This window comes from Phyllostomus discolor, chromosome 5 (genome assembly GCF_004126475.2).
Source record: "Phyllostomus discolor isolate MPI-MPIP mPhyDis1 chromosome 5, mPhyDis1.pri.v3, whole genome shotgun sequence".
In the NCBI taxonomy this organism is placed as follows: domain Eukaryota; kingdom Metazoa; phylum Chordata; class Mammalia; order Chiroptera; family Phyllostomidae; genus Phyllostomus; species Phyllostomus discolor.
In genome coordinates, this window is record NC_040907.2 from 156,010,398 (window position 1) to 156,032,976 (window position 22,579).

The window sequence follows — 22,579 nt, forward strand, 5'->3', positions numbered from 1 at the left end:
AGACATGCAGATAGACACGCAGCCTGAAGTGCGTGTGGCTCGCCCACCCGTGAATAAAGGCATGTCAGACATCCCAATGGCTCTGAGAATATTTTTCCATCTGCATGAATACCATAAACCTGCCTGGCCTTGAACGGTGGCAACACACCCACCCTGCCAAAACCTTGATGTTTCTCACCTCCAGAACTGTGACAATAGACTTCTGTTGTTTAAGCCACTCAGTTTGTGGTACTTAATTGCCCTGGCCCTAGCAAATTCATAAATACATGGATAGGGTAAGGCTCAAACCCAGGCAGGAAGGCTCTGAGACAGGTGTGCTTATCATGTACTTTCTGTCTCTCCCATAATAGAGCTAAATCAAGATAAAAACAGACCAGCCCCCCTTCCCATCTTGCAAATAAATGACACAACAGTCATCACCAGCTCTCAAATCTAGGCAGACAAGAAAAACATCAACTACCCTTTTCCCGCAGCTGTACCATGTGCCCTGGAATCCCTTTTTCCTAACCCCTAAGTTAAAGTGGGGCTGTTTGAGCAGCTGCTCGACCCCGATATTTTTGACAGACCTATGGGACTAAATTTACTCAGCCTGCCTGCGTGACTCTGAGACTTCCTAGAGCCTCAAAATCCACATGTTTAATAGATTGTTGAAAGCAGCACCATCTGAGGTTAGTAATACCCAGATTTGGGCTGTTTCCCTTGGGTTAAAATTAAAAGGATGTGTCCTATGGGTACAGTAGGGACAGTGGCCCTCCCAGTAGTCATATTAAGCTAGTACTGATAGGAGGAAAAGGCTGTCCATGTGGCTAGGCGACCTGTCACTGCGCCAAGGACAGGAACCTTTGGAGAACAGGTTCTGGAACCCTGAGCGAAAGCTGGGCCCATGCCAGAGGCCCTGAAGTTGGGGAAGCCTTGGAGCAGAGGGGGAACTATGAGCAGGTCCGTGCCACGTGAGGGAGGCCGGAGTGGGTTTCCCAGCAGGGACCGGGAATATGGGAAGTCAGGGTCAGCGTGGAGGGCAGATGAGAAACCACTATCGTCAGGGGTTAGGAAATGGTTCCAGTTTTATTTTATTTATTTTTTTCTGTGCCTGTGTGCATCTCGACGTGGGGGCATCTCACGGCCCGCATGATACAGGTTGGCGCAACTGCTGCAGGGTTTTATGCACCATCCCCACAAAACCAGGAGGACCAGCTCTGGGTCTGGGTGCAACGGAGGGACGTTGGGGCGGCGATTTCCCCCGAAGCGCTAGGGCTACGACGGTGGCGCATTCCTTCTTGCAGAGGGTGGGAAATAGAGCCTGGCGCGGCGTTCGGGGTCCCTCCGGGGTCGCGCTGGGCGTGGGCTCACTCTAAGCGCTCAGGGCTGCGCCTGGTCCTGGAAACAGGCGGAGCCCCGCCCCCAGCTTGCACTTCGGAGGGAGGAAAGGAGAAAGGGAGGGGCGGCTACTTCCTGAAAACCTTGAACACCCACCGTGCGAGCTAGGCCTGCGCCGCGCCAAGATGTCCGGAGGGTCAGTGAAGAGCCTGGAGAAGGGTAAGGCCAGCCCGGGCGATCTCGGCGACCCCTGGCCGCAGGTCGCGTTGCGGCTGCTTTGGTGCCGACCCTCTCTCCGCAGGGTCTCCTCCGGTGGGGAACGGGCTGGGGCGGCAGCGCCCCGGACCTCTCTGCGTCCGGTCCCGGGGCGGCGGGCGGCTGGGGATCCCGGCCTCTCTCCGGTCCGTAACCGCCTCCGCTTCTCCTCCGCAGGCAGCGCGCCCCCAGGGCCCGTCCCGGAGGGCCTGATCCGCGTGTACAGCATGAGGTTCTGCCCATTCGCCCAGAGGACGCGCCTGGTGCTGGCAGCCAAGGGAATCAAGTGAGAACCCGGGCGGAGGCGCTCCCGGTGCCAGCCGGGAATCCGCTGCTGCGGGCGGCGGAGGGTGGGAATCTCGAATAGGGCCCCTGGAGCTTCCTTTGCTGCAAAACAAATGACTATTCTCGGCCTTTTGGGGAGGACGTAGCAAGTTATGAACCCTCTCCCTGGGGTCGGAGATGAGGGGAAATGCCATTGACTCCAGAAGTCTAGGACACTCCGTTTAGATTAACCTAATCATTTTATGGCAGCAGCTCTTTGAGCTCTTGTAGACCCCTAATTCCTGGTCCACTGTCCTTACCCTTTGACCTGACTTAATGCATTCGTGTTCGGGTTATCTGACATACTGTTTGCTGTTATTCTGAGTATGTCATTCCTCATCAAATAGTCAATAATTAACCCAGTACAGAGTTTATACTTTGACTCTCCTGGCCCTGTGTGCAGTTAATTATACAGTACATATCCTTACAGTCTGGGTTGTTGGTCGAGTCAAAGGGTCTATGCCTAACAATTCAGTCCTTTGCGGAGCCTCATTGAAAGTTGCATAGTTATTGACATGGGTTAGCCATAGGAATCGTGCAGTAGTCTCTTGGTTTTTCTGAGACGTCAAATATCCATTGCAACCGCCTCCTTTCCAATGACCTTTGGAATAGCTGAAACAGACATTAGATACCTGTGGTGTGGAAGTTTAAAATGTGGCCCCCACTCTAAGAAATTTTCCATCTATGTGCTTAGGGTTTATAAATGTATTTTAGTCTCCTAGGGAGAGAATTAGGCAGACAGTTCCTGCCTAAAAGTCATATAAGATGTATTCTAAAAAAAAACACACACACAAATTATTTATGGATTAGCCCTCACCTCATCACTAAGATTGGCATCTTATTTGGATGAATTGATTCTGAACATACAGCAAAATACTCAACATTTAGTAACATTTTTCCAAAACACTGTTTCATCCAAATACTATAATATTTGCTATATTAGTCAGAATTCTTTCATTGCAAGTAGGAGAACTGTAATTCAAACTGAAAAAAGACATATCTTGTGCTCATATAATTGACAAATACAAGAACAAGATGCAGCTGAATTCAGGGCACCAAGACCTGGGTTATGCGCCCCTCTGCAATTCTAGTTTGAAAACAACTCTACCTTACTTACTGGGAGTTTTCCAAAGGAAAATTGAAATGATTACCTTATTAGTGTGTGTATGAGGGGCGAAGAGTGGTGACAGTTGCCAGGTAATGCAAACAATAGGGGTGTACTGACAGTCATGGATTTGTTTTGCCAGGAGACTTTCATCAGAGAAGGGTTCTTTTACCACATGCTATACTACTAGATGTTTGCCATGTGCTATAACCTAACAAAGCACGGTTTTCTTTAAAAGGTACATGTTCCAACTTGTTGTGGCAGGTGTGTTGACTTGTTGACTCACAATGCCAGGTTACCACCAAATGCTTTTGTTCTGAGAACCTTCTTTATCACAAATGATCTACCTTTTGTTTTTGAAATATATTTTATTGATTATACTATTAGTTGTCCCATTTCCCTCCCTTTATTCCTCTCCACCATGCATTCCCTCCCATGCAGTTCATGTCCATGGCCTGTACATGTAAGTTCTTTGGCTTCTAAATTTTCTATACTATCCTTAACCTCCCCCTGTCTGTTTTGTACCTACCATTTATGCTACTTATTCCTGTACCTTTCTCCCCATGTTCCCCCCTTCCCCTCCTTGCTGATAACCCTCCATGTGACCTCTATTTCTGTGATTCTGTTCCTGTTCTAGTTGTTTGCTTAGTTTTTGTTTTTGTTTTATGTGTGTGTGTGTTTAGGTTCAACTGTTGATAGTTACGTTTGTTGTTATTTTACTGTTCGTATTTTTGATTTTCTTTTTCTTAGATAAGTCCCTTTAACGTTTCATATAAGAAGGAATTGATGATGATGAACTCCTTTAACTTGACCTTATCTGGGAAGCACTTTATCTCTCCTTTCATTCTAAATGATAGCTTTGCTGCATATAGTAATCTAGGCTGTATGTCCTTGCTTTTCATTGTTGTATGTTCATTGTTGTATGTCTAGTGCCTAGGACACTGGTTGGGCGCACAGTAGTTGCTCACTAAATATTTTAAGTTAGTGAAGTAAGGTTGAAGCAGAAAACCTGAGGCCCTAAGATCTAAGTTGAAAGTCTATTTCCTTTGCTAGACTGGGGAAGTTCTCTTTCATTATGTCTTCAAATAAGTATTCCATTTCTTGCTTTTCCTCTTCTCCTTCTCGCAGCCTTATGATTCAGATGTTGGAATGCTTAAAGTTGTCCCAGAAGTTCCTAAGCCTCTCCTCATGTTTTTGAATTCTTGTTTCTTCATTCTGCTCTGGTTGAATGTTTATTTCCTCCTTCTGCTCCAAACTGTTGATTTGAGTCCCAGTTTCCTTCCTGTCACTGTTGGTTCCCTGTACATTTTCCTTTACTTCATTTTGCATAGCCTTCACTTTTTCCTCTATTTTGTGACAATACTCAACCAATTCTGTGAGCATCCTGATTACCAGTGTTTTGAACTCTGTATCTGATAGGTTGGCTATCTCTTCATCGCTTAGTTGTATTTTTTCTGGAGCTTTGATCTGTTCTTTCATTTCGGTTATTTTTTGGTCTTGGCATGCCTGTTACGTAGTAAGGGACAGAGCCTTAGGTATTCGCCGTGGAAGGACAACTCATACCACTGCGTTGTGATGCTGTATGTGGGGGAGGGGTCCTACAGGAAACAATGCCACTTGCTCAGCTCTCTGCTGGCTTTCAGTCACTTCCCCCACTTCCCACAATCAAATTGGGCCCTTCTGGTGCTGATTCCCAGGTGGGTGGGTTTGTGTACATTCTAATACCCTGTGGGTCTCCAACGAACTCTCCTGTGGGATGTGAAGTTTTTCCCACTGCCTCAACCCCCACAAGTTTTTTCAGTCTGTGGTTTTGAGGCTTTATTTCCCCATGCTGGAACCATGGGTTGCGCAGTCTGTCTCTCTCCCCGGTTGTTTCTCCCAGTTTATCGGCCTGCAAGTGTGGGACCACTGGGTCCACCAGCTGCCACCTTGCCTCGAGTCCTCCCCACCCTGGCTGCCCATCTCCACCCCTCCTACCAGTCTGGATGAATGTTTCTTCAACTCCTTGGTTGTCAGGCTTCCACATAGTTCAATTTTCTATCAGTTCTGGTTGTTTTTTGTGTTTAAATTTGTTGTCTTTCTTTTGGTTGTTCGAGGAGGCACAGTGTGTCTACCTGTGCCTCTATCTTGGCCATACCTTTTGTTTTTATAGTATGAAATTTCAGAAGAGTTGGTAATACCTTGACAGAGGGAGGGTCTTGTTTTTTTTCCAGTGGCTCATATCTGAGTGTTCCCTCAGCATATGAACCTTTTAACAAGAACATATACACCCACACACTAGTGTTTCATCTGGCTATTCCTTTGTTTTCATGGGTGATGACATATTGTTTTTAAATACTTACTTAGTTTTAGAGGGGAAGGGAGGGAAAGAGGGAAAGAAATTGGTGTGAGAAACATCGACTGGCTTCCTCTTGCACACTCCCTGACCCGTCTGAACCTGCAACCCAGGCATGTGCCCCCTACAGGGAGTTGAACCTGTAACCTTTCCCTTTGGAGGATGATGCCCAACCAGCTGAGCCACACCCATCAGGGTGGGTGATTACATATTCAAATCCTCGAACTAAATGCTATTTTAGCTACTGTGGTGGATCGGGAAATAGGAAACAAAAGGTGTTGGCGTATGTTACTCCTGAGTAACTAGTCTGTTCTACTGAACGATTATCTAGCTTTGATAATTATATAGATCTGGCTTTAGCAATTATGTGAGACTCTCTCTTATTTCCCCTAAAATCTCTCAGGCAAGAAACAAGTTAGATCTAATTACAATTTGAATATAACCCCAGACTTCACCTGTTCTCTTCCTTTTGGGTTTAACTTTGTAGACTTACCATGCAACATTTAAAAAAAAATATGAAGCTTTAATCTGAAAGCTTATCTTGTAGGTGGATATTTTTTTGATTCCTTAATGTCTTTGTAAAAAAGCAAGGAACTTTCTGTCTAAATTAGCAAAAGGGATTGAATTTGATTATGTTGATTCTCATATAGAGGATAGTGGACACAGTGTAGTCGCCTTATATAATTTACAATTAAGATGCCTCTTAGCCAAAAATAAAATGTTTTGTTTTTTTTTTAAAGAGTGAGCTCTGTCTATTTAAAATAGGATTTGGCTTACAAAACCTTCAATTGCACTTAACATTTGAGAGAAATATCCCATAAAGAGCAAAGACATGTAGAAAAAGGTGGTCAGATGACTCAGAGCCGCAGCCAGTGTCAGTCAACGTCATTCAAAAAGGTTTGTGTGGCGCTCTTTCAAAATTTTTGTCTTTTCTAATTTAAAACTTTGTTTTTGAAATTTATCTGTTAGGTCCAAAAGTTGTGCCCTAGTGAATAAGTGGACTTATTTATACATGTATTTAGTTGCTTGTGAAGTCTACTTTGCATTGTCATACCATAATAAGGTCTTTCTAAGATCATATTATTGATTTTAATAACAGTGTCAATACAATTGATAATGTGGATTTTTTTTTGGTCTGAAGTACTACATGTGAAGCTTTGGCGTCATGTACTGGCTGCCTTTACTCGGTTCTGCTGGGGTTTATTAATCATCTAAGAGAGATGGGCTTTCTCTAAACCTGTAGGGTTTTTTTTTTTCAAAAATGAAGTGTTTTGCTGACAATCTTGAAGCATTGTCACTTGCTTATTTTTATTTTTATTTCTTTTTGCTTTGATGTGATTTATTCGAGCCAGAGCATTTGCACATCAACATACCAAACTGCTTTTGCACTTCAGAATGCAGAATCATAAATCGAATGTCAGGGCACAGCACGGAGGACTCATGTAGTCTGACCAGTATCTTCAGGCAACAGGAAGACTCTCAAATCACCTCACACGGAAGGGTTTTAATGACCTTTAAAGAAAGAAATATCTTCCTTCTAATATTTAACAATGCTGAGGTAAAAAGAATAACAACAAAAATAAACCTCCTTTATACCTAACCTAAATGTCTTAAGGCACAATGGTGCAATAATAAGAGTTTTGCTTTATCTTGGAACATATCACTAATTTTTAATGACATTTGATGACCCTGATAGAAAAAGAAAAATTGCGTATGTATAATGTATGTAATTCACAATTATATAACTTTATATTTCCCAATATTTAATACTGCCTCTTAAAAATAACACATCATAGTTTAAGGTGAAGTAAACAAACAGCATAAACTAAGCTTCCCACACATTCTATTACATAAAAACTGAAAGAGGTGATTCTAAAGGCAACTTTATATCTTAGAAATATTTATATTTATTGGTAGAAGTGAAATGAATTAATGTAAATAAGAGACTGAACTGAGCAATGCCTAAAGAATAATTTTCTGTTCAACATGTAAGATTTGGACAATTTTCTTTTTTTTTTTTAATTTTATTTTAATTGTTGTTCAAGGACAGTTTTCTTTTACTCCCATCCCAGCCCACCCACCCAGCCCTCTCCTCCTCCCTCTCATTTCCACTCCCCCCTAGTTTTTGTCCATGTGTCCTTTATATTTGTTCCTGTAAATCCTTCCCCTTTTCCCCTGAAATTCGCTGCCCTCCCCCCTCTTGTCACTGTCATCCTGTCCTCTATTTCAGTGTCTTTGGTTATATTTTGCTTGCTTGTTTGTTTTGTTGTTTAGGCTACTGTTAAAGGTGAGATCATATAGTATTTGTCTTTTACCGCTTGGCTTATTTCACTCAACATAACACTTTCTAGTTCCATCTATGCTGTTGCAAAGGGTAGGAACTCCTTTCTTTCTGCTGCATAGAATTCCATTGTGTAAATGTACCATAGCTTTTTGATCCATTCATTTACTGATGGGCACCTAGGTTGCTCCCAGCACTTGGCTATTGTAAATTGTGCTGCTATGAACATTGGGGTGCATAGGTTCTTTTGGGTTCGTGTTTCAGGGTTCTTAGGATATAATCCTAGCAGTGGAATTGCCAGGTCAAAAGGTAGATCCATTTTTAGTTTTCTGAGAAAATTCCATACTGTTTTCCATAGTGGTTGTACCAGTCTGCAATCCCATCAACAGTGCACTAGGGTTCCCTTTTCTCCACAACCTCCCTGACATTTGTTTGTTGGTTTATGATGGCCATTCTCACTGGTGTGAAGTGGTATCTCATTGTGGTTTTCACTTGTTTATTCATTCAACAAATATTTACTGAGTGTCTATCTGAAACTATTTGTATCTTCTTCATAGCATTCAAACCCATTTTAAATTTGCTTTGATGTGTTTATTAAAATGAACAAGGCACATAAGATCCCTGATTTCATGGAGCTTACTTTCTAGGGAGTTGACGTAATAAACAGATGAATAATGATCAAAGTAATTTTAGACACGTATCAGTTCAATGAAGAAAGTATAACAAGATGGTCACATAATGGAGGCCCTCAGCAGCCTCAGAATGGGTGGTCAGGGGAGGCCTCTTTGTGCATGTGGTGTTTGACCTGGGAAAATGGGCACAGGAGACAGAGGACCAGGAAGTGTAAATGTTCCAAGCTGGGAACATGTATGGCAAACTCAAGGAATATAAGAAAGGCCAGTGTGGCCAGATCATAATGACCAGAAGAAAAGTTGTAGGAAACAGGTGTGACAAATCAAATGTGCCTCCTGTATCATGAAATGTGACTTAGAGTTTATCCTTTTTGCTGTGAGCAGCAATTGGAGGGTCATAAGCAGGAGAGTGGCCTAATCTAATTTACTTTTGTCAAAGCTCCACCTGGCCGTGTGTGCAGAATGGACTGTAGGGAGGCCACGGAGGGAGCCGAGAAGCTGGTGGGGACTGTTGTAGGGGTTCAGGTGGCAGGTGATGTTTTGGATGAGGTAGTGGTGATAAAGCTGAGAAGGGAATAAGGTCAGTATGATTTGGAGGTCTAGCTGACAGGTCTTGGTGTTCCATTTGACTTGAGGAGGAGGGTGGGTGGGGCAAGAATCGAGGCTGAGTTGACTCCTAAATGTGGGGTCTGATCAGCTAAGTGGATGGTAGGACCAGTGAGGATTCATTCAGAAGTTACAAAAAATGTTTCATTTTCTTCATTGTCTTCTGATTTGCCTTTCAGACATGAAATTATCAACATCAACCTGAAAAATAAGCCTGAGTGGTTCTTTAAGAAGAATCCCTTTGGTCTGGTGCCAGTTCTGGAGAACAGTCAGGGTCAGCTGATCTGTGAGTCTACCATCACCTGTGAGTACCTGGATGAAGCGTATCCAGGGAAGAAGCTGTTGCCGGAGGACCCCTATGAGAAAGCACGCCAAAAGATGGTCTTTGAGTTATTTTCTAAGGTGTGTGTATAAGAAATGTCAGTTCCTATTTGAAAAACTTCTGTGGTTTTTTTTTTTTAAGCTATATCAGTGGTCATTTATGGTTCATTAACCTGGGAAAGGAAAACAACATAGGATTATACTCATCTGTCCTGATGTGTCCAACAAGCCCTTTCTTGATTGGTTCCTGTTTACCTCTCCAAAGTTATCCCTCTTCACTCTTCTCCTGTCATGTTTTCCCAAACTCACCACCTATCCACTCTTGCTGGCAGACTCTTCCTCCTTCTCACTTTGCCTGGTTCTCTCCAAGTCCTCTTTCATGTATCTGCTCAGACACGGCTGCCTTCCAGGAGCTTGATCAGAGTGGGCGAGTGCCCAGCTCTGGGTTCCCACACGCACGAACACTTCCCTGGTGGGGGTTGCCTGCCTTCTTGCATGTGTTGCACCAGGGTGTCACTGTTGACACACTGCCTAGGTATGTGACCAGCCCTGCCACTTTCAAGTTGTTTAACTCGCTAACTTACTTACTGCTTATCTCTGTGTCTCAGGTCATAATTTGTAAAATAAATATAATCGTTCCTTCCTCATAGATAAAAATCAGTTTACAGGAAACACTTGAGAGCCAAGTTCAAGACATGGTAAATCTCAGCGTTAGTTCTTGCTGTTCCAGCCAGGGTGTAGCATGTCTAGCAGTGAGCTTCTTTGCTCCGTGTGGGCAGTAGCATAGAGCTGACTGAGTAAATGGCATTCCTGTAGAAGAATTGTTTGTATCTTAATTAGCATCAATGTGTAAATTAGTTCAAGCAGTTAATATTAACAAGGACATGACCAATAGTAGACAACAAGAATAGCAACATGAGGTTATATGTCTATAATCCTGTTATCCTGTCAGCATAGATCAGCATACACAGAAATATCATCTCTAGACAAAATGGTTAAAGAAATACCGTGAAGATAGGACTTATAGGGAAGACCTATTGTTTAAGGAGACAGTGCAAAGGGAAGCCAATGGGGAAGGAAGAAGGAATTGTTTGGTTTAGCAGGATGAAGGGAAAGAATAATAGAGATGGCTGTTATCAAAGTCAATGAACAGAGAATAGGGCAAATTTACAAGAAAGGTGGTGAATTTTAAAAAAACGTAACAAGAGATTCATTGTACTGTTTAAAAATAGAATGAGCCTAAAAGCTGGAGATGCCCACTATTACTTTTCTGCTCATATTCAGGAAAGAGGTGGTCTTAGGTAGCATATGACCCCACCCTCTTGGCAACAGCTCAGCAAACTAGAAATGACCCCACATGCACCCCCAGCCCCCCAGCCCCATCATCTTCTCTCCTAGAAACTTGGAACTGAGACAGACTAAGACAGTAAAAGTGGGGAAGTTTTAAATGAAAAAAAAATATATGTATAAAATTAGAGATTGGACCAACCAAAGCCACATAGGGAAGTGAAAATTAATACTGCAGAGGGACCTATATATGGAAAATAATATAGAACAGACATGTAAAGAGATGCAAAGATGAATGACCAGGCAGGAAATGTGGATGGAAGGGCAGCCTGCAAACCTTCAGTTCCAATGAGTGCCAGCTGTTCTGACATCCATGGGATTTCAGGGGATTCTCCTGTGTTTTCAGAGGACCTGTTTACTTAAACTGGGATGAGTAGACTTCTGTCTCATGTAATGAGATGATACCAAACACACAAACACCTCCACCACAAGCATTAAAGCATGTGGCACTACACCTGCCAGGTCTTCAGGCAGTCACTCTCCTTTGAACAGTCTTCTCATGTCCTCCGCAAGGAAGAGATCAGAAAAATTCTCTTCCCCGGCTCCCTCTGCAGCTGGGGCCCAGGCCTGCAACCCAGGCCCTCCCTGTCAGATACATGCATGGTAGAGTTCAATTCAGAAACGATCACTGTGAGGAAATAGGCTTGCTGTGGGGCTCTGGTTCTGCTGGTGAGAGTGGCTGATGGCATGGCTTCAGGCTTTCAGGATCCCTGGTGGTTGCCAAATTAAACTTCAGAGTAGCAATGGCTTTGGCCGTAGAGGCATTAGTTAACCTCTGAGTCATTCCTGGCAGTGGCACAAACCTTTAGTTTCAGTTCACTGGTCACAGTGATGCTCTCCAGCAAGTCAGCTTGAGCAGGATTTTGGAATGTTCCAGCTTCGTTCCAAGCCTGTTTGTTCAGCGCCCCCAACAGTTCTGAGACACTCAGTGTCCTTTAAAGATATTTTGGTCTCAAACTTGCCAAAGTGGGTTGTGTTATTTGCAACTTATAAAATCCTGTTTAATAATCCTGTTTAAATACAGTTTAGGCCACAAAACTGTTTTGAGGATCAGCATATGACCTCTGTGAACACCGGATGGGTGTGCCCTTGAAGTTTCTAGAACACTGACACTGGGACTAGAAGGGTTCTGTCGTGTTTTTATGTGAGGCCGGTATACTGAGCCTGCCGCTGATAAACTAAGAAATTATTCTCTGTCTAGGTACCATCTTTGATAGGACGCTTTATTACAAGTAAAACTAAGGAAGACCACCCTGGCATAAAAGAAGAACTTCGTAAAGAATTCAGCAAGCTTGAGGAGGTAATCAGTTGTGTCTCTTAGCTTTTATCAGAGTAAATGATATATGCCTGCCCTCTTCCTTCTACTCTTTTGTTCATATTCTCATTTCCCAAATCGCTCTATAGCAATTAGTAATAATATCAAATAAGAAATTTTACTTTATAACAGATTGCCATAAGCGGTGTGTTTAACATATAAACCAAAACGCCTACAAATATTTTGTCATGAGCTTGCTTTTAAAACATTTTGTTGCACCGATGTTAAAATAACAAGGGAAAAAAGAAATTCACCAACATTTCTGTTACCTGTTTTGTTGTTTCTCCATGCAGTTCCAATCCTTGTCCATATAGTTTTAAAAAATTATTAACATAACTAATTGGAACATAGATACCATTTTGTGTTCTTTTTTCTACTTAGTATTATATAATAAGCATTTCTCACTACAAAGAATTTGCCATGAGTCATACAGACTCTTGGGAAAGCCCAGATGTGTTTTACCTCCTTTGAGGGATAGCTGCCACTTTGTGTCTTTAGATCGAGTCTCCTCTTGGTCTTGAGACATTCCAAATACTCAGGTAGATTTAAACAGTCAGTGTACAGTGCAGAATGTTATGTGGGCCCTGACAAAAACTATAGAAGTTTTATAAAGGTAAGTTGGTTTGGTGTTGGTTAATCAAATATTCTCAGTTCCCGCCTTTGACAAAACCATAATACCAATTCATCCTCTTAAACTTTAGAAACATACTATTTGTGCTTTGTTTTCAAATAATTTCATTTAATAGTTAATCTAGTTATTTCCAGTATGTTTTAGGTCAGTTGTTTTATTGAAGGATTATCTGCAAAGTACCCAAAGAATAATAGTGTAACTTGATGAATTTCTAGAGTGAACATAGCCATAGAACCAGCACCCATATCAAAAAATAGAGTATTAGTTTTGGCTACTTTCTGTACTCTAAACAAATGGAATAACATAATATGTACTTTCAGGCCTGGCATCTTTCATACAGTATTAGATTGTGAAGTTCATCTTTGCTGTGTGTAGTTCATTCCTGTTCTTTGTAGTGTTCCAGCGTCTGTCTGTGCCACAGTTTCTTTTTGTCCCTTTTATTTCTGGTGGACAGTAGACATTTCCACTTTGGGGCTATTAGAAATAGTACTACAGTGAACATTCTTGCATGTATCTTTTGGTGAATATATGCTCACATTTCCAAGTACAATTACTGGGTTATAAAGTATGCATGCTTTCAGCTGTAAAACATTGTAGTATCGATTTACATTCGTATCAGCAGTGGTCCCACATCCTAGCTGACTCGGTCTAGTTCATTTTAGCCATTATGGATGCGTAGTGTCACTACATTTTGGTTCTAATTTGCATTTCCTGATACTGAATGTAGTTGAGCGCCTTTTCAAATGGTTATTGCCCATTTGGACATCCTTTTTTGTGAAGTGCAAGTCTTGCCCAATTTTCTAGTGGGTTGTTTGCCTTTTTTCTTGATTCCCAAGAGTTCTTTCTGTCTGAATACCAGACCTTTGTTGTATTACAGAGATCTTGTGCTCTGTTGCTTATTTTACTTTTCATCATTTTCTAGTTTATCTTGCTGATTGTTTTGCTTCATCCGAAACCAATAGATTCTAAAGCTTAAACTGATGAAATAGACAGAAAGTGAACTTGGATATGTCAAGCAAATGGGCTGCTCTCACCCCTCTATTTAACTCACCTGCCTCTCTGATGATGAGCCTTCCAAGATGCACAAATAAGAAGTACTCTTATGCTGTTTAATGTTCAGGTTCTGACCAATAAGAAGACAACCTTCTTTGGTGGCAGTTCACTTTCTATGATTGATTACCTCATCTGGCCCTGGTTTGAACGGCTGGAAGCACTGGAGTTAAATGAGTAAGAATTTTGAATGTTATGTGACTAATTTAGGAGAATGATCATTGGAATAGCATATGCTGACCTTATTACTGAACAAAAATTAAAATATTTTATACGACTGTTATGAATGGAAAAAAACAGGCAGGAGGGAGAGGCTTGGGCATGTCATACACCCACACTCACTGCTGCCTCCCACCCTGGGCGACAGGTGGCAGTTCTGTGACAGGTAGTAAAAAGCTTTAAAAGTAATTTACTGCTTCCCTCCTGGGTGAACATTCCTAAGGAGGGTTTGGGTGGGGGCACTGGGTGGAAAAGGTGAAGGGATTAAGAATAGTCACAGGGTTGTAAAGTACAGCATACAGAATGTAGACAGTAAAATCATAATGACTATGCATGGTGTCAGATGGGTGCTAGACTTCTTGGGGGATCACTCTGTATGTTATATAAATGTCTAAGCACTATGCCCTACACCTTAAATGAATATAATATTGAATGCCAACTGTAATTGAAAAAACTTTAAATCCCTAAGGATAACCTTTTTATAAGGCTGTCATGCAGGATTGTTATGACCAATGCTACCTCTGATTTACCAGTGAGAGTCCCATACTAGTTTCCAAGCTCCACACTTTGAAGTTTGGCAGCCACCTTGGCTTACTCCCTCTTAAAGCTTAGAGCTATTCAGGGTTACTTTAAAAAAATATCCTTTCAAGAAAATCCTTTAAATTTTAAAAAATTTATTAAAACCTTAAAAAAATTAAGTATAGCCCTGGCTGGTGTGGCTCAGTGGATTGAATGCCAGCCTGTGAACCAAAGGGTTGCTGGTTTGATTCCCAGTCAGGGCACATGCCTGGGTTGTGTGGGCCAGGTTCCCAGTAGTGGGCGCATGAGAGGCAACCACACACTGATTTTTACCTCTCTTTCTCCCTCACTTCCTCTCTCTCTAAAAATAAATAAATAAAATTTAAAAAATAACTAAAATAAAATTTAAGTATAGATGGTAATGTGGATGAAAAAGGGCCACATATTTAACCTGACAAACTCAGGGAGGACCTGTGTTATGGCCTTAAAAACTCATAGAGACCAAAAATTACCACTTAGCATGGTCTGAAATTAAAGGTTTTTAACAAAAAGCAGTTTATGGTAGATAGTCATGTTTGTCCTAGGCTAGAAAGTTCCCTGATAAAGGTCATCTTCAACTTAACTAAAATTCTAGTTTAGCTAAACTAGACTAGACTAAGCACTGTTAGAGTAAAGTCTAGCAGTGCTTAACTAAGTGTGTCTGTTATCCTTTTTATCAAGGATAATATACCTGATAAACATACTTTTGCAAAAACAAAGCAATTTCCCTTTTACCAGATCCCTCAAAGCATGGGCACCATACCAGAGACCAAAGTCCTCTCATTGTCATTGTTGTCAATGTTAATTGCTGATTGTTAACTAACCTATATCCACCTGTGTAAAAGATGTGTCTATCATTTTAATTTTTATCCAATCCCAGAAGTTTCCCCACTTTGCTTTCTCCCACCTCCCTAATCTTTCACCAATGGATATCATGTAACCCACTTACATCTTCTCTTTTGGTTGTCATGTATAAAGCAGGGTGCAAAACTGCCATTTTCTGCAGCATTTTCTCAACTTGCTGAGGGTTTGCTTCCTGGCAATTGTCAGTTTGGCTCAAATGAACTCATAAAAATTCTCTACAGATTTGAATGTATTATTATGCTTACAGTATGCAGTATTAGGTTTCAGGTGTACAATATGATTTGGCATTAATGTACCTTAAAATGTGATTAACACAATAAGTGTACTAATCATCTGTCACCATGCAAACTTAATCACAACATTATCAACTATAATCCCCGTCACCCATCCTCACCCCTTCCCTTCTGGCATCCATCGGTTTGATCTTTCTCTTTTTAAAAAAATTTGTCAATTACAGTTGACATACAATATTATTATATTAGTTTCAGGTATACAACGTAGTGATTATACATTTATATAACTTAGGAAGTGAATATCCCAATAAGTCTAGCAGTGCCCATCTGATCCCACACATAGTTGATACATTACTAACTTTATTCCCTGTGCTGTACTTTATATCCCTGTGACTGTTTTTATGGTTGGCAAGATGTACTTTTAATCCCTTCACTTTTTAGTCACAATCTGGACATAGGTGGGTTGTTTTTCATGTTCTTACTTTAAAAAGTTATCAGTCAATTTGGAATAGTCTCACACCAAATGAGCAAGTCATTTCCTTTTGGAAGATTCCTGTTCCATAAAACAAAAACTTCTACAATATGTTCCAAAACTAATACAGTCATACCTCAGAGATATTGCAGGTTCAGTTTCAGACCACTGCAATAAAGTAAGTATCACAATAAAGCGAGTCCCATGAATATTTTGATTTCCCAGTGCATATAAAAATTATGTTTACACTATACTTTAGTCTGTTAAGTGTTTAATAGCATTATGTCTAAAAAAGAACAATGTAAATATCTTAATTTAAAAATGCTTTTTTGCATAAAGAAATGCTAACCACTGTCTGAGCCTTTAGTAATTTTTTTGCTGGTCAAAGGTTTGCCCTAGTAACATCAAAGGTCAGTAATCATAGATCTCCGTACCAAATATAAAAATAATGGCCAGAGTTTGAAATATTCTGAGAATTATCAAAATGTGGCACAGAGACATGAAGTCAAGCAAATGCTCTTGGGAAGAGTGCATGGTTAGACTCGCTCGATGCAGGGTTACCACAAACCTACAATTTGTAAAAGATGCAGTGTCTGAGAAACACAACAAAAGGAGGCATATCTTATTCTATAATTACATGCATTTTAAAGAAATATTTTTAACGAACTACTTTAAAAGGTTAGAGGAGAACAAAAACTGTGGAGGGATAATGATGACATACAGGAGACTGCAGTGCCTTCCTGTGTTGCCTAGCTCACTCCTTCATGCTTCCCATCTCCCACAGGTGTGTGGACCACACTCCCAAACTTAAGCTTTGGATGGCAGCCATGAGGAAAGATCCCACTGTATCAGCCCTCCTCATCGATACGAAGACCTTCCAAGGTTTCTTAAATCTCTACGTGCAGAACAGCTTGGAGGCCTGTGACTATGGGCTATGATGGGGGCGCGAGTCAGTGAAGATGTGGCCCTGGCTGGTGTGGCTCAGTGAATTGAATGCCAGCCTGCAAACCAAAGGGCCGCAAATTCATATCCCAGTCAGGGCACATTTCTGGGTTGAGGGCCAGGTCCCCAGTAGGGGGAGCGTGAGAGGCAGCCACATACTGATGTTTCTCTCCCTCTCTTTCTCCTCCATCTAAAAAATAAATACAAATCTTAAAACAATGAAGATATGTCTGATATTTTCCTTCGCTAATATGAAAAATAACATGCTTTTATTTTGCCAAGTGCTCTCATGTCTCTTTGGATCACCTTCTCTGAGTTGACATCATGGCACAACTGTGGTATTTCCTCAAGGCCCTCCTGCAGAAGTGTAAACACATTTCCTGCTCAGGATGCTCAAATCCTCTCTAGTGAGGTTAGACTTCAATCTAGATTTCTAACTGCCCATAAGACATTTCCACTTGGATACCCTGTTGTCATTTCAAGAGATGCCCTTTCAAGTTTGTCTTTGAGGTTCTGAATTGAGAATTTACAATTCCTCATTCTTTCCGTCATCAACTGAATTCACACCCTCTTTTATAACTGTTCTGACCAATGAAGACCAGACCTGCATCACCTCAAAGCCAAGTAGGTGACTAGGTGACCTGTTACTTGGTCTCCAATATCCAATCTCTCTCCCCTTCAAATGCTTCTTACCAAATCCCATGCTGGGCACACAGCAAGTATCCCATATAAGTACGATGAAGACCACATCCCTCGGTGCATTATGTAAGGCTGAAGGAGTAATAGGCAATACCCCCATTCAAAAATATCAATGCCATCTTCCACACACTTCCACAGCCCATTGGGCTTCTCACTAATTTTTATCATCGCATCAGCTCCATGAAAAGGTAGGTCGTAGGGCATCATTTCATTCCACAGATGATTCAACTAAGGTCCCAAGGTTAATCAAGGTCTTAAAATGCTGGCACAAATACCTGGAGAACACACCCAGCACCCTGTGCTTACTATGGGAATTAAGGGGTGCGCCTTCAACCTGCCGGCCCCAATACAGCCTGGTTTCCTGTGGTCATTCTTAAAAGTAAAAGCACCTAATAATCACCGCAGGCTCACCACTGCATTTGTGATTCAGTAAGTAGGTCGGGGGTGGGCCAGGCGGTCCACATTTGAAATGAGTCCCCCTCCACCCGTGGAGTCCCCCATCACCCCGTGGTGATGCAGGCGATCTGGGGGCCACACCCTGAGACGCTGGTGACCACTGTTGACTTCACAAACGACCTCTGGCTGCCCACTCGTGGCCACCAATGCCCAAGCTCCGGACACACCCATCTCTGCTGTCGTCGGCCTGCCCCACCCTTCTAGGTTCAGGTCGGCTGCGGGGCGGCTTCAGTCGGATGCAGACCCGGGCGCTGAGGTGCCACGGCCAGCCGCTACCTGTCCCAGACACTCGTGGGGAATCACTACTTGGGTACTCTGGCGCCTGTAAGGCGGCTGCCCTTTGGCTCAGCTCGACACTGATTGGCTGGAGTGCCTCCAAAGGTTCTTAGGATTGGCTGGAGCTCTGGGCATCGCGGCCAGTTAGCGGGTAGGATCTCATTCTAGGGGGCGGGTTCCACCATGGTTCTACATCCGGTTCGTTTGCGATCCGGAGGGATCGCGCCGTTGGGAGGTTCGTGGGGGCGTCTCTCCTGCCACCTCCACTGGCTTGGTTCCGGCAGTTTTGGCGTTTGCAGGGAAGAGGGGTATAAGGTCAATTCTGAATTTTAGGATTTTCCACGAATTTCAGGTCCCAGAATAGGATTGCCAATGCTTTATGTTGCCTAATACTGTTGAAAGAAAGTCCGACTACTTGATGTTCACAGAAGTTTCATCAAAGAATTTAACATAAAAAAAAAGTGCAAGGGCTATATAATCCAAGATTAAGGAACAGGTCTTTAAAGTGAACACCTTTAAACAAAAAGGGGGGAAAAACCCTCATTAAATTGTTTATTTTTCTGATTTGCCTGGAGACAGGTAAAGACAGCCCCAAATCACGAATTCTAGTCCCTGCAATTGGGCACCACTAGCTAGTTCAGCTGCATTAGAGGGCACCGCAGCGGGGGATTTCGGTCTCAGGGGATGTCTCTGTGACCCTGCCGTGTTCTAAAAATCATAAAAATAATAGCTAATGTTGAATGCCTACTAGGTAACCGATGAAGGCTAAGCATTAAGCATTTTTCATCCAGCACCCGAATGAATCTCCCAAAACACCTGTCGATGTGTTGGTACCGTTAACTACGAGTTACAAATGAGAACCCTAGGGCGAAGGACGTTGGGCAAGGTCAGCCAGCTAGTAAATGCTGAAAAGATTCAAATCCAGCCTGAACTCTTAGTCATTTACACCACCCTTGAGATAAGAGCTTAGGTGTACTTCTGCCCCAGTCCCTTGATTTATCAGCTCCTAGCTTTGAGAGAGGTTGGGCCAGGAGAGGATAGCAAGCGCCATTTCGACACAGGATTATACCTGAGATTTAGCAGGAAGTGTTGCTATTCTTTTCCTAACTCAGTCTGTTTTGTTTGATTTTACAAATGTTTGGTTTGGCTGATTTCAAGATCTTGAAAATCTGCCTTTTTTCATTCAAATGTAACGATATTGAAATGTTTTAAAAATATTTTTTCTTTGATTCCTTAAGCTGCAAAGAGATAAGAGATAAGAAAGTGGAATGAAGTACTTAAAAAAGAAAGTCTCCTTTGGATTCTGCTTTCCCCTGTGGGAAGATGGAGTTTCTCCTCTGACAGCTTTAGTTGGCAATAATCTTTACTTCATATGTTTCAGAATTGTTGGGGGGCCGGGGTGGGGAGAAAGTTGAGTGAAGATGGTCAAAAAGTACAAACTTCCAGCTATAAAGAAAGTTCTGTGGAGCTAATGCACAAGATGACTATAATTAACACTACTGTATGGTGTGTTTGAAAGTTGCTAAAAGAGTAGGTCCTAAAAGTTCTCATCATGAGAAAAATGTATTTTTGTAACTATATGAAGATGAATATTAACTAAACTTATTGTGGTAATCATTTCACAATATATGTGTGTCAAGTCATCATGTGGTGCACATTAAACTCATACAGAGCTGCATGTCAATTATATCTCAAAACTGAGAAAAAAAAATGGCCCAAAGACATTAGAACATAGGATTCCCTATGACCCTAACTTCCTGGAAACAGGTCCCGATTCTAAGTCCATTTGAAAATAGAGCCTTTTTCCTGACATCTCACTCTCTGAACTCGGTGAACAGTGTCTGAACACTCAGTAATCTTCCGTGTAAATTAAGCAGGCTTCATTTATATTAAGAGGAATGTCCTCCAGTTTCTGCCACTATCAGAGACAGGTATGAGAAAAAAAATTTGAAATATTGAAAAATGCAAACTCCACTTCCATTTTCAAAACAGAGACTTATTTAAATAGAGCGAAGAAATTATTTCCGTGGTGGCATTCTTTTCCTAGAAAGCTTAAGCTATTATTACCCATGACTGAAGGTCCCCACCTTTTCAAATTGATCCGATTATATTTCAGGTAGCTGGAAACCAATTTGGAGTTGGCTTAATATGGCTTTGTTACCATTTGTTTCTTGCTTGAGTGAGTCAGTATAATAGAGGTGTAAACATAATATAATAACACAGGAGGAAAATTTGCAAAGAGGATTTCAGAGAGGTGCCTATTGTATCTGAAGAGGTACCTATTTCAGAGAGGTACCTTAAAAAGGAAGTAGGGGTAAGCTCAAAGGTCGTAATGAAAACCTTTCCAGCGGAAACATAGTGTTCAGTGGTAAGATTAAAAACCACATTACTGAAATGTAGCCTGCAGCATTCAATCCCCATTCAGCTGGCATTTAACTGGTAACTGGTGAAATAAATATTCCGAGTTGAATTCTAATTCCAATATGCTTTGCAAAGCTGAATTGCAGTGCATTTCATTTTTATGAATACAAAATTGGAATGCACTGTGCTATTTAAAATGTGTTCTTATTTACTAGTATTAGTCATTAATTTTGAGCACTTACTGTACTGAGGATGGCCTGCCTGACTTCATTCATTATTGAAAACCCATTGAGAAGGTACTAGTTGTATTCTCATTTTACAGGTGAAGAAGATGAGGGTTAACCAGATGAGAGACAGCTGTCTAAGTGCCAAAGCCAGGGTTTGACTATAGTGCCAAGTGAGAACCTTGACATTGTATTGCTTCCCTTCAAATGAACAACTGTTTGCTACTGTCTGACAACTCCCAATAGATTTGCATTCCAGAGTGTGACTTCCCCTACACAGATATAATAAACAGCATTTCCCAACTCTCAGAGTTGATTTCCCTTAAAAGGTGGGAATGAGGAAAAACACAACAACTTGGAAATATATTCTTTCTAGCATAGCGAAAGATGGGACTTTTACTTTACAAATGGAATTCCCAGTGTGGCTGTTAATAATTCATTATCAGGATATTCCAGCAATGAGGACACTCAGACCAGAATACCAAATCCAGGCCTCTGCTGGTTGTTGTATGGTGTAAGAGCTAAGGGTAATTTTTACATTTTTAAATGGTTGAAAAAATCAAGAGAAGAATCACGGTTTGTGATATATGAAAATTATATGAAATTCACCACGAGTAAACCTTAATTTAAACTCTGGACTTTGATAATGAAATGTCAACGTAGGCTCACCAGTTGTAAGAATGTAACTGATGCAGGATGTGGATGGTGGCGGAGGCTGTGCATTTGTGGTGGTAGAACAATCTCTGTGTCTTGTGCTTGGTTCTGCTGTGAACATAAAACTGCTCAACACATAAAGTCTGTTAAAATTCAGGGGTTGGAAAAAGCAGATTTGCAGTTGTGAGTACACAAAACACAGAAGTATTCGTGTACTATTATGTATTATTTATTGTATTATTCATTTGAATTACAATTGTGAGTATATATACATATGTACAAAATTCAAATTTAGACTTGATAAACAATGTTTTCTTGGAACACAGCCAAACCCATTCATTTATATATTATCTATTGCTGTTTTCATCCTGTAAGGGATGAGTTGAGTGGTTGAGACAAGATGACTCAAAAAGCCTAAGATATTTACTATTTTGACTTTTCCAGAACAAGCTTGCGTATGTCTGGTATAGACTAAGATCCTGTTTGGAGTAGCTCACCCAGGAGTCAAAGGTCATAATCCTCCCTCCTCCTCTTACTAGTTCTGAGGCTTTTGATAAGCCACTTAACCTTGCTAGTCTCAGTTTACTCATTTTTTAAAATAAAATAATAATAGAACCTTTATGGGGCCACCTTAAGTATTAAATGAATAAATACTCATAAGTACCACATACATGTTACTAAGAACTGATTGTGACGGTGATTTTGAGAATTTCGTATTCTTTTAGAATCTGGGTATATTTTCACGCAGCTATTCAACATCTGCGTTCTTTCTTGAGGGATACATTTCATGCCCGTGAGTCATCTCCTCGTCTGTGAGAAGCTCTCACATATCATCGTTATGTTCTTTGCTTCTATTCCCCTTCAGTTTGTCCTTCTTGCTTAAAGTTAGTTTCAGAACAGTGGTTTTTCCTCTTTATCTTGCAACATGTAAAATTGCTGACATATATGCATTTTCTTTTCAGAGGAAATTTATTAAAACATTTTTGCCACTCCCCAGTTCTTATCAGTCAGCAGCAACTTGCCATGTCTCGCATGAAAGTGCTCTGAATGGCTTAGCAAAAAATGTAGTTGAGTCACTGTTCTGAAGAATTTCAAAGATTCC

At 41.4% G+C, this 22,579-nt stretch overlaps 1 protein-coding gene across 1 annotated transcript; it reads left to right on the forward strand.

The window, feature by feature from the left end:
- The first annotated feature begins 1,375 nt into the window (after nucleotides 1-1,375).
- GSTO1 (glutathione S-transferase omega 1) lies at nucleotides 1,376-17,019 on the forward strand. Its single transcript, XM_028512436.2, has 6 exons — nucleotides 1,376-1,536; nucleotides 1,750-1,858; nucleotides 9,035-9,257; nucleotides 11,725-11,823; nucleotides 13,590-13,696; nucleotides 16,650-17,019. Exons 1-6 carry the CDS (start codon nucleotides 1,503-1,505, stop codon nucleotides 16,801-16,803), a joined length of 726 nt encoding a protein of 241 aa, XP_028368237.1. The 5' UTR covers nucleotides 1,376-1,502; the 3' UTR covers nucleotides 16,804-17,019.
- The last annotated feature ends 5,560 nt before the right edge of the window (nucleotides 17,020-22,579 follow it).